The sequence below is a fragment of the Bubalus kerabau genome, chromosome 9 (assembly GCF_029407905.1).
Source record: "Bubalus kerabau isolate K-KA32 ecotype Philippines breed swamp buffalo chromosome 9, PCC_UOA_SB_1v2, whole genome shotgun sequence".
NCBI lineage: Eukaryota > Metazoa > Chordata > Mammalia > Artiodactyla > Bovidae > Bubalus > Bubalus kerabau.
In genome coordinates, this window is record NC_073632.1 from 89,077,488 (window position 1) to 89,092,720 (window position 15,233).

The 15,233-nt window shown below is 47.4% G+C and overlaps 1 protein-coding gene across 2 annotated transcripts in view; it reads left to right on the top strand.

Moving 5' to 3' along the window:
* Positions 1-403: 403 nt before the first annotated feature.
* Positions 404-15,233, top strand: part of PHACTR2 (phosphatase and actin regulator 2) — a 291,343-nt gene continuing 276,513 nt past the window's right edge. Inside the window, exon 1 of one of the 2 annotated variants that reach the window (XM_055535828.1) lies at positions 404-676. In XM_055535828.1, the coding sequence (XP_055391803.1) occupies positions 463-676 (214 nt within the window). In that variant the 5' untranslated portion in view covers positions 404-462. The remainder of the gene's footprint in view (positions 677-15,233) is intronic. The other variant, XM_055535826.1, reaches the window with a different exon arrangement.

A 15,233-nucleotide genomic window follows, 5' to 3' on the forward strand; every position in this document is an offset into this window, starting at 1 on the left:
TTCCTTGCAACCCCGGCCCACCGCCCGCGTCCCACCCCCCCACCCCCTCTCCCCATGAAAATAGTATTGTTAACCTTGACCTTGCATCCCAGCTCCTGACGCCCTGGCTCCACTAATCTGAGGCCTGCGAACTGGATATGACCGGAGGGGACCCTCCTGCCGCCAATCTGCAAAGGGCCGTGCCCCGGCCCGGGGGGTGGAGCAGCGGGCAGGTTCGCGGGCACTGAGGGCGGCCCAGCTCCGAGCCCTGTGGCTTTCGCCCGCGGGAGCGAGAGCCGGCTGTAGGCGGCTCCTTCCTGTGCAAACTTTTCTGTCCTCTTCCTCCTCCCGCCCTCCCCACCAGCTTCTCCGCGCCCGGCGTCCAGCCTTCCCCGCCCTTGTCGCTGCCTCGGGGTCGCCGCACGCCGGGCAGCGCGGTCCGCGGCGCCGGCCCCACCCCGCGCTCCGGGCCGCTGGGAGCCGATGGCCGAGGCGGGCAGGAGCCCCGCGGAGCCCCCGGGAGAGCCGGCCGTGCAGGCGGCGGCCGAGGTGCCCGAGCCCGAGACGCCCGCCGGGCCGCCGGCGCCCGCCCTGCGCAGGCTGCCGGGGGACCCGAGCCCCCGCGGCCGCTCGCAGAGCGACCTGTCGTCGTGCTCGAGTCGGGGCCGCCCGCTCCGCGTCCACATCTCCGGATCAGGTGAGGGCCGCTCGGGCGCCGGGGGCCGGCGGAGGGCCGGCGCGGGCAGGTGGCTGCGATGGGGACACGGCCAGCCTGGGGCGTCCGCAGGCACTGGCGGCGGGAGGGGAGGAGAGGATGGGAGGGTCGAGGTTGGGCGAAGCTGAACCCCTCACCCTTCCAGCGGTCCCATCCCCACCCCCCTCCCCACCTTCTGTCGCTGCCCCTCTCGGGTACCCTCGGAGAGAGATGCTCCAACCCGGCTTCGGCCGGTGCGCGGGGTGGTCGCGTGTTTCTTCGGGGCGAGGTGCACCCGCCGCGATGCGGAGCGCTCCCTCCCGCGCGGCTCGGCGGCTGTGCGGCGCCCGGGAGCACCGGCGACTCTGGTTCTTAGGCTTGTCCATCAGGAAGAGGAACCTTCTCTCGGTCTTCAGAGCGACTTTGGTCCCTCGGAAGGGTGCGGTCCTCTCACTTGGGGGGCGGGGGGGTGGTTAACATGTTACGGTTAACATGCAAGTCTTGAAAACCCTTCCAACTGCTAATGCTTATGAAATAAAGCCTTCTTTGGGGAGTTGCTGGTCAGAAGACCCGGGATATAAACGCCCCCGCAGGTGTGGTCAGAGTTTGGTTGTGCTGTTGGATCACTGATCCTTCACCGTTTGACCAAACCTGGAGCGGGCATCTCTGCAGTAACCCCGGCCCGCCGGCTTGGGGGCATCTCGGGGCACCGGCTGGGCAGAACCCGGCTGAGGGCCGAGCTGTGTGTAACGTGGGGCAGATGACTTAACCTTGTCTCTCATATCTCGGTATTTAAAGTGGGAATCAGAGTGTGGAACTGCCACATGGGGAGGTTAGGGGGATTAAATAATTAATAATTTTTAAAATGCTTTGGAACAAAGCATTATCCTAAGAACTGCAGAATGGTTTTTGAAAGTCCACCAGATTTGTTAAGTTTCTATAGATTGTTTTCTGGTTTGCAGTTCTGGGAGGACTGATGCTAAAACTGCCAATGTTGCAGCCACAGGCAATGGTGTGGAGCTGATACACTGCGCTCCCAGGTTCCCCCACAGGCTCTGTGCTTGAGTGGGGGCGGGTTGGGGGGTGGCCGGGATGGGCACGTAGGCCTTGAAGGGCTAAGGCAACCTGACTCCTAGTTGAAACCTAGTTTCCCCTTCAGCAAAGACACATTTTCATGTTTCTGACCCCATTCCATGGGCCATCTACCTCTGTTTTCCATTCCACCTTCTTATTCTTGTAATATCGTTTTTGCCCTATCATGTGTATAGGTAAAAAAACATCAAACATATTGTTGATCTGACTTTGCAGATCACTTTGGATAAAGCCAGTCAGAATTCTTAAATTCAATTGGTGGGATGTAGGTTATGGGATGTGTTGTAAAGAGTCTTCTGCCAAATTCATGTTGTGGAAAGTATTGAGCTGAATGTGTTTTTCCTCCTGGTTTTCATGTCTTGGCCAGACTGAACTTGACTCCTGGATAATCTTGATTGATTTTTTTCTTTTGAACAAAGATTAACTGTTCAGATGACTGTAAAGAGGAAACTGAAAATGTGTCCAGTTGGTGACTGCAGATAAAATAAGCATAGCGTGTATCACCATTTTTCATTTTCGTAGATGGAAATCAAGGCTTACACGCAGAAAAGAGGCAGTAAAAACCTTTTGGGGCTTCCCAGGTGGCTCAATGGTAAAGAATCTGCCTGCAATGCAGGAGACTCAGGTTCAGTTCCTGGGTCAGGAAGATCCCCTGGAGAAGGAAATGGCAACTCACTCCAGTATTCTTGCCTAGAAAATCCCAAGAACAGAGGAGCCTCACGGGCTACAGTCCATGGGCTCGCAAAAGAGTCGGACATGACTTAGCAACTAAAAACAACAAAACAAGAACCTTTTAAATATGAGCATGCAAAGTGCCCATCATGTGAACTGTGGACTTCAATTTATAAAATTATTTTATCTCCAAGAGCTCTACGCATTCTGTATGCTTTTAAAGGATATTAGGAAGTGACAGGTTTCAGCTGCTTCATCCCCATTGCCCCACGAAGCTGACCCATTGCGTGAAAGAGTGAGCTTCTTTGTGAACGCATCATCTTCAGCACTGAGCCTTGAATTTCTTTAAGAATGGGCTAAACACAATGAGGAGCTCCCTGCATTTCTTTAGAGTCAGAGACCAAATGAATGAGTCGGTCCCTCACTGACACATACAGCCAGGCTAGGTGGATGGAGAATCAGCTAGATGACGGAGCTGATAACCGACTTGTCTTAGAGGCGCAATAGGAAGGTTACAACCCTTTGTGATAACACCCCTTGACCCGAGGGTAGTCCAAGTTCGAGGCCCTCACCCAGAAGTTGTGGGCACACAACTGGTCAGCGTCCCATGTGAGATCACATGTGGCCTGACAGGAGCCAGCCCCAGAGCAGCAGCATGGGCCTCATCTCAGAATCTTGGACCCCACCCCAGATATCCTTAACCCCAATCTGCATTTCACAAGGTCCCCAGGTTGTTATAGGAAACTTAACATTTGAGAAGCATTTCTCTCTGCCACTGGTTTTCAAAGTTGGTTACACCTAGGAGTCCCTTGGAAAGTTAAGAAAACAGAACCACGACCAAAATCACAACAGAACAATTTATGGCTGTGTCCCAGCTCCCGGGATTCTGATTTAATTGGCATCAGGTGATTCTAGTGTGTGGCAGGGTCTGTGGAAGAACCTATGGCCTGTATATCAGTGTGGCTTGCTGCCATGTGATACCGTGACAAGGACTTGGCCTGGACAAGCGTAAGGTTGAAGAATTTGGTTTAATATCTTATCGGTATTCTCCTTTGCTGGTACCACCTCCCAAGGGGCTTTTCTCACTCCCTTTCTTTTTTTGGGGGGCCACACCATGTGGCATATGGGATCTCAGTTCTGCAACCAGGGATCGAACCTGTGACCCCTGCATTTAACCCCTGGACCACCAGGGAAGTCCCTGTCTTGATCTCAGCTCAGTTCAGTTCAGTCGCTCAGTCTTGTCTGACTCTTCGTGACCCAATGGACTGCAGCACGCCAGGCTTCCCTGTCCATCACCAACTCCTAGAGCCTACTCAAACTCATGTCCATCTCGTCAGTGAAGCCATCCAACCATCTTGTCCTCTGTTGTCCCCTTCGCCTCCTGCTAGTTGTCAGTAAGTTCTTTCTAAGGGTTCGTTTCTAATAATGAGGGAACTGCCGGTGTGAGTCCTTGGAAGAGTGTTGAGCGGGGAGGGGACTTTGCAGGGGTGTGTGGCTGGGAGGGGCAGAGGAGGACAGGGAGGAGAAGACTGCAAAGTGTCCTTCAAGGGCCGTCAGAGAAGAACCTCACTCCGTCATTACCAGCCATCCTGCCTACCCCATCTGTCACCTCACCTCCCAGCCCTGCTTCCTCCTGCTCTTCTCCACGAAACAATAATAAAAACTTGAAACTCGAAAATTTTTCCTACCGTGCCAATAAGAGACAGTCCAATACAAACAACATTTTAAAAAGACCAGTTCTGTGCTTTCCCTCTGTTGACTCTTTGGAGATATCACAAGAGAATCCACTTTGTTTGATTGTGCTTTATTACTGGATTTCTGTCTAAGCTTCAGTGGCTTTTATTTAACTTGTGATTTGAACAGTTGATTTTTCACATGATAAAGATGCATGTGCTTTGTCAGCAAAAACTAGTTTTCAACTTTAAAATCCATACAAAATGTGTGAAGAAAGCCATGTATTTTCAAATAAGTACACTTAAAGAATATAACTAAAGTAACACTGGAATTGATACATCAGTCCTTTTATTGAGGTTAGGAAAACAGATTGTTTTTGCTTTATGGTTTTGAACTCACAGTTCTGGAATTCAACAAAAGTTTTGCATTTTAAAAATCTAGTATTGCTTTGTAAATAAAGTGGTGTTTTATCCACTTTAAAAAAAAATACCCAGACAAGGTTTTCACAGTATATGGACAGATGTTCTTTTAATTTTTACGTCAATCTTCTTCCGCATTGGAAACTTTAATATATTCAGTGGGTTCCAATGTTCTTTTCTGATAAGCCCAATAATTAGTAAGTGAAGAAGCTTAGGACATAGCCCAGGGCTTATTCCTATTGTAAGCTCTTAGCAAGTGCTGACTGTGGACCTACTGTGTGCCGGGCACTGTGCCCATCAGTCTGTAGGAGTACCAAGAGGTATTTGGTACTTGGTCTTGGTGTTTGGTCTTCAAGTGATGAGTCTTAGTCTTGCATATAGGGCTGCACAGAACAAAGAACATTTGAGCCACCTCAAAAAGGGTGATATGAGCAGATGGACCACTTTATGTCCAGACACAGTCTCATTTCTTTCAGTATCTGATTCGTTCCTCTGGCATCCTTTTGCCCTGGTGTATATAGGTGTATGTGCGTGTGTGCTAAGTTGTTTCAGTTGTGTCTGACTCTGTGGCCCTATGGGCTGTAGCTCCCCAGGCTCCTCTGTCCATGGGGATTCTCCAGGCAAGAACACTGGAGTGGGTTGCCATGCCCTCCTCCAGGGGATCTTCCAAACCCAGGGATTGAAGCCACGTAACTTATGTCTCCTGCATTGGCAGGTGACTTCTTTACCACTAGCACCACCCGGGAAGATGACAGATCCAGTGTCTTTTTCTTAAGTCTTTTATCCCTGGTGTGTTCAATGAGGAGTGGAGCGAGAAATCTAGCCAACCTGGATGTTCCATCCACCCATACCTAGGGCTGCCTGGCCACTGCCATGGGGTGCCACTTCTGCAGTCGGTGGTCACCTGTCCCATTGGGGGAGAAGTCCTTGTTATTCACACCTGGCCAGTGCCCCCAGAGTGCCTCCCACTACCCTCTGAGGTTCTAACTCTTCCAGTTGGCGTTTGCATGCTCAGCCAGTGTTTGCCAAAGCATAATGCCATGCTGTGGGGGTGGGGGAAGGGGACGGTGTCCCAAGGGGACTCTTCGGCTCCATCACAGCGGGGCTGGAGCAGCCTGAGGCAGGAACAATGGATGCCGGCTCACTTGCCATTCACATAACTCAGAGTGGTTTCTTTTACCAAACAAAGACCATTTGGCTCTGGGTACAATTTCTGTCCTTGCCTTCTCCCTGGAGAGTAAAGCCATCCTGCTGGGAAGGCGGGGCAGACAAGACCCAGCCTGTGCCCTGGCCTCGCCAAGCTGTGCGGCCCCGGGGTGGACCTGCGTGCCCCCATTGCCCCCAGGAAGGGAACCTTTTTCTTTGTGCAAGGGCGACGGGCTTCTCATCCCACCAGGAGCTGACCACTGGTCAGGCTTCATCCGCAAATGGGTGCCTTTAACCAGCTCTAAGCTGAGATGGTCCTGTACCCAAGGCTAACACGTTTTAGAACTCAGCATCACCTGTTAGCCTGTAGCAGCAGTTGAAACACTAAAACTCATTCTCACCTATTAGGTAAGAACGTGCCTGTTAAGTCTGGTTGCACTAGACCTGAAGCTGAGACCAGAGAAGAGCTGTCAGGAACGGAGGCGGCCCCACAGCCAGTTCCTCTTTCTCTTCTAGCGCCTCCTCAGGATGGCAGGGTCTCCCTGACACTCAGCTTCTCTCAGCCTCTCTGCTTTCTAATCTGAACAGGTTCTCCTTCACGGGTGCTTGCTCATCCATCTACTTCCACAAACCTCGTATCATGGCTTCTACCTCCTCTCCCACAACTTAACTTTTGCTTCCTCTTAGCTCTCATCTGTATATTTACCTGGAAAAGTTTCTTTGTATTTTTTAGTTCAGATTCTCTAGAAAAGATCCACTGTCTGAAGTCATAGGTCATAGGTCACACAGAGGTCACAGAGCCATTGTCTGTCTTGATCCACTATCCAAGCAAACTCGAGCCAGTGGGGGGTGAAGTGATTACATAGTGCCATCAAGGTCACTTAGGAAGAACCAAGCCAGGGCAGTTTCCTTCCTTTATTCAATATTTCATTCATTTTTTCATTCATTCAAATATTTCCTGAGGCCAAGGCTGCTGTGTGCCATCACTGTTCTAGGCTCTGGGTTCACACAGGTGAGCAGATATGGGCTCTGCAATTTGAGGAGTAAGATTGAAAGCAGAAAGGTTATGGCCAGCTAGAGACTGCAGCAGGTCCACTGGTCTAAGGCGTTGTTAACCAGCCATGTTTATGCTCAAAACCTGACTGGTGATTTCATGCCTGTTGTTCTTGTTTTCAGAGGATGTACACAGCGTGAATTATCCCTAACCTGGGGACGCTCTGGTGGGCATCAGTAGTTCAGTGGTAGCTCTGAGACTGCTGGCAAAGCTCTGGATTTGTTTTGAGCCCAGCCACTGCAGGGAGGACACTAGGTGAGGGGGCATAGCTTGATTTTTTTCCTTCATTCATTTAGTCAAGAAACAGCTAGTGGGCTAAACACAGAGGCTGCAAAGACATCCCTGAGGAAAAGTGAGGGGGAAGACAGTCAAATGAACCGATGACTGCAGTGCCAAATAGTCAGCTATGTCTTGTGCCTCTTGTGGGCCTTGGGGAGAACGTAGAAGACTCAGCTCTTTGAAATGGCTTGAAGGAGGGTAATCAGGAAGGGCTTCCTGAAAGAGGTGAAACTTGTACTGCCTCCAGGCCAGAGAAGGAACAGGAAGGTGGAGCTGGGTGGACTACAGGAGGAGTATTTGGGGAGAAGAAATAGTAGAGAAAAAGCACCAAGGTTGGAGAGAAGCCGGCATCTTCAGAAAACAGCAGTTCATTCGGCCCTCAGTAGGGTCCTGGGGGAGAGAAGGGCAGTTAGGGTCTGGGCCAAGTCTAGAACACGAGAGCTTCCTGTGTCTGAATGCTTCCTGGGGAACACAGTTTAGGAGACATTTGTAAGGCATTTGCCGGCTTGATAGGGGGCGTGTTCAGAGTATATTCTGACAGGGACTCTGAGGGGCAGCCAGCAGAGATTTGAGACCCAGAATCACGGTTATTATCTATGTGATCTTGGTCAGCTTACTTCCCCTCCTTCTCCTGGGCTTCCTTATATCTGACCTGGAAATGATTAGTAAGGGTGACACCCAGCTCATAGGGTTCATGGGAGGCTGACACTGTGAAGGTGCTTTTGAACTTTAAAGGGCCGTGTAAGTGGTGGCACCTCGGGACTCGTCCATTACAGGACTTACTAGGGTGGGTTATACTGCGCATTCTTCATGCTGTAGCACTGAAAACAAACTATGTTTTATTGATTGTTTTTCATTCTTAGTGCCAGGTATGGGGCCTGGTATATAGTAGGTGCTTAATAAATATTTATAGGCTTAATACATGTATTCCCTGAAAGTCAGGTTATTGTCAGTGTGTTTTTGTTTTCTTTCTTTCCTTTCTTTTTTTTTTTTTTTAAAGGCAGGCCATGCATCAGGTGGGATCTTTGTTCCCCAAGCAGGGATAAAACCTAAACCCCTTGCATTGGAAGTGCAGAGTCCTGACCACTGGACTGCCAGAGAAGTCCCTAAAAGTCAGTTCTTTTGAGGTGAAGTTGCAAATCAAAATACTAGGCAAACTGATAAAAAAAAAAAGGAATGGAAAGTTGGGTAGAGGTTATGATTCTCTAAGGTTTAGAACACACACACAAAAACTCTAACTGGAGTGTTCTTTTTATTTATTTTTAATTGGAGGATAATTGCTTTACAGTATTGTGTTGCTTTCTGCAACCAGAGTGTTTTCGAAGAGCAGTTGATGAGACACTGAGCGTTTCTTGGGAGTATTGTGCAAACCTCACTTCACAACATCTTCATAGAAGTACTTTGTGAAAGGGAGATGGTGAATGTCAGTCCCGCCAGGTGCTGGTGCTGATGGAGCCCAAGTAAGCCAGATTCTGCAGCCTCCCTGCAGGGGGTTGCATGCAGGAGTGTGGGCAGGAGGGCTTAGAAGGAAGTGAACACTTAGGCAAAACCAGTCCTGCATTATTTACACACGCTATCACATTTCGTCTTTATAACCACCCTGTGACATAGCTCTGTATCAGTTCCATTCTTTTTCATTTTTTTTTTTTTTTTTTTTGCTGTGCCATGTGATATGCAGGATCCTAGCTCCTAGGAAATGGCAACCCACTCCAGAGTTCTTGCCTGGAGAATCCCAGGGACGGGGGAGCCTGGTGGGCTGCCATCTATGGGGTCGCACAGAGTCAGACACTGCTGAAGTGACTTAGCAGCAGCAGCAGCAGCAGCTCCCCAACCACGGATGGAACCTGTGCCCCATGCGGTGCAGCGAGAAGTCCTAACCGCTGGACCACCGGGGAAGTCCCTCAGCTCCACGTTTTAAATAACGAAACTGGCTTCAGAAAAATGGAGCAATCCACCCAAGTCCCGCAGGTAGAACTGATACATTTTGATGACTTCAAAGCTCACACTCTCATCCTTACTGCATTAGACCTAGTGCACAGCCATCGCCCCTCAAAGAAAATGACTCATATGTACCCTCTACCACCAGGGAAGAAATCCAGTCACGTTTTACTCTATAAATACTATTCTGAGCAAGATCATCAGAATACGCATCTATTTCTATCAAAAGATCATTTTCAAGCCTCAAGCAGTTGTCTATTTTAAGGTCTACCCAACACTTCATGTTTCTAGTGTAAACAACACATTTGAATTCACTCTAATGGGATTCTGGGATCCAGTATTTTCAGACAAGCGCGCTTCAGTTTTCATCACTGAGGCGAGGTCTTTTAACCTAAAACTACTCAATCTTGGAGTCATGTGTCGAATTCATGCCCCGTAGCCCTGTCTTGTCTCAAAGTATAAGTGTAGTTTCAGTTACAGTGAAGCTCAAGAAGAAAACCCTGAAGCGGCTTTAGTGTTTTTGAAATCCTCTACCGGGTGACTCATTATCTTTGATCACACTAGCTGAAATTTGCACAGAGAAGTGGGTTGCATGGCTTGCCCTTAGAAGGGTTTCTGAGATCTGGCTCACTGTGTGACCTATTGGCTAAAACTTGACATTTATATACCTTACTTAGCAGTTTCTCGATGCCTCTGTGAAAGCTTGAGAAAAAGTAGCTATTGCTTATCCCTCATAACAGGAAGAAACTTGTGACTTGAAGAAAAATGCATTATCTATCTCCAGAGCTCAGGGCTATGACCAGGGCAGGAATATCATTGGTACGATGCTTCAGTTTTGATTGGCAGCTCACATATTTTAAGTATGTGACATATAATTTATGGCCATGATTGGGCTGTTAGGGTTGGTCTGTAATCTTTTGCCTTCATGTATATTTTTACCTACCTGAATGGCATCTATTTTTTTTTACAGGTCGCATTTAAATTAGATAATAATTAAGAAACCTAAACATCAATAACAAACATTCATTAAGCCCCTCATCTCCAACCTACTGGGCTTTATAAATCTTAGATTTCTCTCCTCTGGATGAAGGGTACAGAAAGATGTGATGATGACAAAGAATGTGATTTATATTTAATAAATGTAACACATAGCATGTGTGCCTTCAGATGCGTATTGTCTTTTAGAATTGTGATCTGCTTATTCCGATTATGGGAGATATGCTTATTTCGATTAGGATTCTACTGGGGAAAACAAACTTTATGATTAAAATGTTCGATCCTTCGTTTTATCCACTTTCCCTGATTACAGCACAATTGTAGCTGTTTCTAAAAATCATGAGACACAGATTTACTGTCAGTAAGGAAGATTTGAAGAGACATTCCAGAAATGGCTGGGGTATTGGCCACATTGTGGGAATACATTTATAGTTTCCCAGTATGATTATTTTGGTGGGAATAACAATCATATGGATATCTAAGTCATTTGTATGACTTTATAGTAATACTTCATGCGAGGTAGTATGTGCTAACCAAGCAGTTCAGTTTGGACCATTGATGTAGTGACTCTGAGGCTGAGGAAGTAAAGAAGACAATGTGACATTTGTGGAAGAGATTCAGTAAGACATGAATGAGAGGGTTATTAAGTGACAGCAAGGATTTGCTCAAAATGAACAATTTTCCATAACCAGTAATAGAGACTCTCTTGTTTGAAAGAGATGCAAGAGCTGTTCAGAACCAATAAACAGCGCTGTGTCATGAAGACCTAGAACCAGGAGCTGATAAGTTGCCTGTGGCCAAGAAGGGCACTGTTTTTCTCTCTTTCCATCACTTTTTCTTTCTAGGGCCATATCTATCTATCAGTCCCTCGATAATCTTTCTATCCATTCATGCCTCCATCCATCCATGCATCCTCTCATACCAGATTTCTCTGCTGTTAGGAGCACAGGTCTCCTCAGAGTGTCTGCGTTCACTTGTCTTCAGGTAGAGCAAACAGAGACTCCTCGATGTCCCTGGACCCCAATTCCGAATGCCCAGCCTGGGCCAGGTAGTCATTTGCATCACTGGCTTTATCCATCATGTGTGATGCAGGATACCTCTCTTATAGGTATAGAGAGGGTGGTTCTTAGGTTAGAGATGGTTAGAATGTGGAAACCCACCAACAGTTACCTCAGTGTGCCAGAGGACTATCAAGGTGAGGAATTCCTGGGCTTCTGGGAAGCAACAGAGAAAAGCTAATGCCTGTTAAGGTCAGAAAGAAGAAAAAGAGTGCGGTGGATGGAGGCCACTAGGAATCTTCCAGATTAGGAATATGGGATTAACAGATATAAGTACTATATATAAAATAGATAAGCAACTAGGATTTACTGTGTAGTACAAGAAAATATACTCAGTATTTGGTAATAATCTGTAATGGAATATAGGCTTCCCAGGTGGCGCTAGAGGTAAAGAGGTAAGACTCCGTGCTTCCCATGCAGGGGATGCTGGTTCAATCCCCAGTTAATGAACTAAGATCCTCAAAGTCGGTAATTTTTCACTGGGATGATGTCTCTTTAGGCAGCTGACAAATTCCCAGAGGGCTGGGATCTGGAAAATGTCGGTGGCCTCAGGCGATGGCAAGATGGGAATACACTGGAGGCACCAGCAGCTGCCAGACAGCTGCCGAAGGAGAAAGAACGTGTTTTGAACTTTCTGATGCTGAAAAACCTACCTTGTCCATCACAATCCGTGTGTTCAAGTCCCCCATCTTGCTTCCCGCTGTGGGCGTGGCTGCCGCCCCTGCCTTCTCTTCTGCGCACGCGCACATCCTTCAACGGCTACTCTTTCGCTCCAGGTCCTTACCTTGATCACGTTTGCAGGCACTCACCTGTGTTAAACTCTTGCTGAGGACGCGGGTGGAGGTATCTTGATATGATTCAGCTGGTCCCTGTGCCTCAGCAAGGATGCTCTTAATCCCAGGCTGTGGTTTTCAGCCATCCTCAGCTCGCTGCTCTGTTCATAGTCAACAGGACAAAGGCAGGCCCCAAAGGACAAGTTAGAGTCCCAGTCAGCCTCCCCCTCCCCCGGGAAGCTCAAAGTCCACCATTTTCTTCTAGAAGGGGTGATGTTACAGTGCATCAGAGCTGTCACCGGCGTCCACATCTGACTTAGGTGACACGCTTACAGTATTCAATTTCTCAAACGTTACTGTGCTTATGAATCACCGAGGATCTCGTTGAAATTCAGTCGGGGTGGAGATCAAGCTTCTGCGTTTTTTATAAACTTCTAAGTTTGGCTGACGCTGGTGGTCCATGAACCTCACTTTGAGGAGCAAGCCTCTGTGGATAGCTTTCATTCAGCTTGTCAACTATTTTAAGGATGGACTCCTTCTAGCACTAATGTAGCTTACAGTTCTATCCATGGAAACTTCTGTGCTGCTTGAAAGTCTGGTCTGGCTTTCCTGTTTGGTAAGCCTGACTATATATTATTTATAGTCGGTGGAAACGCTGAAAGATTTAGTGAGAGGGAGCCTTTAGAACTTCCACCCATGCAGGATATTTTGCTTCAAGACTGCCCGTGTGAATTGGCTCCTGGAATTTTATCTGTAAAGGCTTTTTGTGTCTAGTGTCTAGCGGGTTTTCAGATAGTAGGAGGTAGAGAATCTGAGATGTAATTTTCATATAACACTGTTTTAGGTGTACAACATAACGTTTGATGTTTGTGTTGTGAAATGATTATTAGAAATTTGTACCCTTTAACCTAGAATTTTAAACTTTAATCCAGAATTTTTTTTAACTTACGATTAGAACACTTTATTCACTGGAAACTCAAGACCCAAATCCAGGTTTTGAGATAGCATTACCCCAAACATGAAAAGACAAGAGTAAAAGCTATTCAGCTTTTATATTTTCTTTTCTTTTATACTTTTTTCTTTCTTTCTTTTTTTAAATTGAGGTATATTACTTTACAATGCTGTACAACAAAGTGAATTAGCTCTATACATACATATATCCTGGAGAAGGCAATGGCAGCCCATTCCAGTATTCTCGCCTGGAAAATCCCATGGACGGAGGAGCCTGGTAGGCTGCAGTCCGTGGGATCACTAAGAGTCGGACACAACTTGGTGACTTTACTTTCAATTTTCACTTTCATGCATTGGAGAAGGAAATGGCAACGCACTCCAGTGATCTTGCCTGGAGAATCCCAGGGACAGGGGAGCATGGTGGGCTGCAGTCTATGGGGTCGCACAGAATCGGACACAACTGCTTGCCTGGAGAATCCCAGGGACAGGGGAGCCTGGTGGGCTGTAGTCTATGGGGTCGCACAGAATTGGACACAACTGAAGCGACTTAGCAGCAGCAGCAGCAGCATACATATATCTCCTCCCTATTGGCCCTCCCGTTCCCCCCACCCCCATCCATGCATCCACTTAGGTCACACTTTTGAAAAGTTTTACATCTGTGGAGTGTTTTTCTTCCCTCATTTCTCAGTCTCTGTGATGCCTTTTCTAGATAAGAGGGAGGGGCTAAAGGGGACTGGAGCTGACGTTATTGACGCCCAGACCAGGGCTTCTCATGGACATGAGAAGGAAGGGAGGCCTCAGAAACTTCTGCCCTGATGGGCTGGGAATGGACCTCCTTCCAAGGAGACTGCAGGTGCTAAGATGCACCTGAGAATCAGAATGTTAGTGGTGCCTCTGAGAATCATGAGGGTGCCGGATAATAGGCAGATTTGAGGATGTGATAAGAAGATATGTTGGGCTTGTCAACAGTGGTTGATATTACAATCCCGCAGAAAATACCCTTTAGAAATAAGAAGTACAACAGTGGGGAGAAGCTACAGCTCTAATGGAGAACTCTGATTTATGGTGCCCATCATGTGACAGTTTACTATTGCCTTGGATAATGCCTGAATTTTCCTATGTAACCACTTCATTCAACAAATATTTAGCAAAATACATTTATTTATTTATTTGGCTGTGCTGGGTCTTAATTGAGGCAGTGGCACCCCACTCCAGTGTTCTTGCCTGGAAAATCCCATGGATGGAAGAGCCTGGTGGGCTGCAGTCCATGGGGTCTCTAAGAGTCGGACATGACTGAGCGACTTCGCTTTTACTTTTCACTTTGATGCATTGGAGAAGGCAATGGCAACCCACTCCAGTATTCTTGCCTGGAGAATCCCATGGACAGAGGAGCCTGGTGGGCTGCAGTCCATGGGGTCTCTAAGAGTCAGACATGACTGAGAGACTTCACTTTCACTTTTCACTTTCATGCATTGGAGAAGGAAATGGCAACTGACTCCAGTGTTCTTGCCTGGAGAATCCCAGGGACGGGGGAGCCTGGTGGGCTGCTGTCCATGGGGTCACACAGAGTTGGGCACGACTGAAGCGAGTTGGCAGCAGCAGCAGCAGCTGAGTCTTAATTGCGGCACACAGGATCTTCCATGTTCATTGTAGTACATGGGATCTCTAGTTGCGTCATGAAAATTCTTAGTTGCAGCATGTAGGATCAGGTTCCCTGATCAGGGATCAAACCCAGGCCGTCTACATTGGGAGCACGAAGGCTTAGTCACTGGACCACCAGGAAGTCCTAACAAATAATTATTAAAGTAACAAGTATGCAGTAAAGGCGAACTTCTCATATGAATTATAAACTGTGTCCCTTCTCTTTGAGTGTAGCACTTGAGTTTTAGACTTTTGTCATCTCCATACTGCCTCACTTACAGTAGTTGCTTATAAAGCATGTTTTGGAAGTGATAGATTATAGTTGGGACAACTTGTAGACACTTAGAAATGGTGAGAAGCCAGTGAGTAGGATAAGGGAGAAAGGTATGAGTATTCAGATCACCTACGAGAACCTAAAGAATCAACACTTTAAAGACCTCATTGGATTGGAAGGAAGTTACTGGAATTCATAGCGAAAGCACTTTCACTGAAGTTGGGGGAATGGAAACTCAGAGAGGCACAGGGGGAATTGGGTTGAAGGGTAGTTTCAAAACCAGGGCCACGGATGGAAATAAAGTGTGGGGCGTGGAGGAAATAACCACCCAAAGTAAAAGTCTTCCTATGAAGCAATACTTTTCACATGGTCCCTTTCAGTAATCATTCATTAGCATGGTATTCAGTGCTCGGTTGTGTTCGTTTATGGAGGATATTAAGCATGTAGAAGATGGTGTTTTATCAGGATTAAATACAGTAAATCAAGACAAGTGTAGGGAGCATAGGAAGACTGGAATGATCTGTGAGAGTCAGGCACCTGTCACTTGCCAGGTATTTAAGGAGTGAAGTGAGCACTGTATTTAATCTAAATGC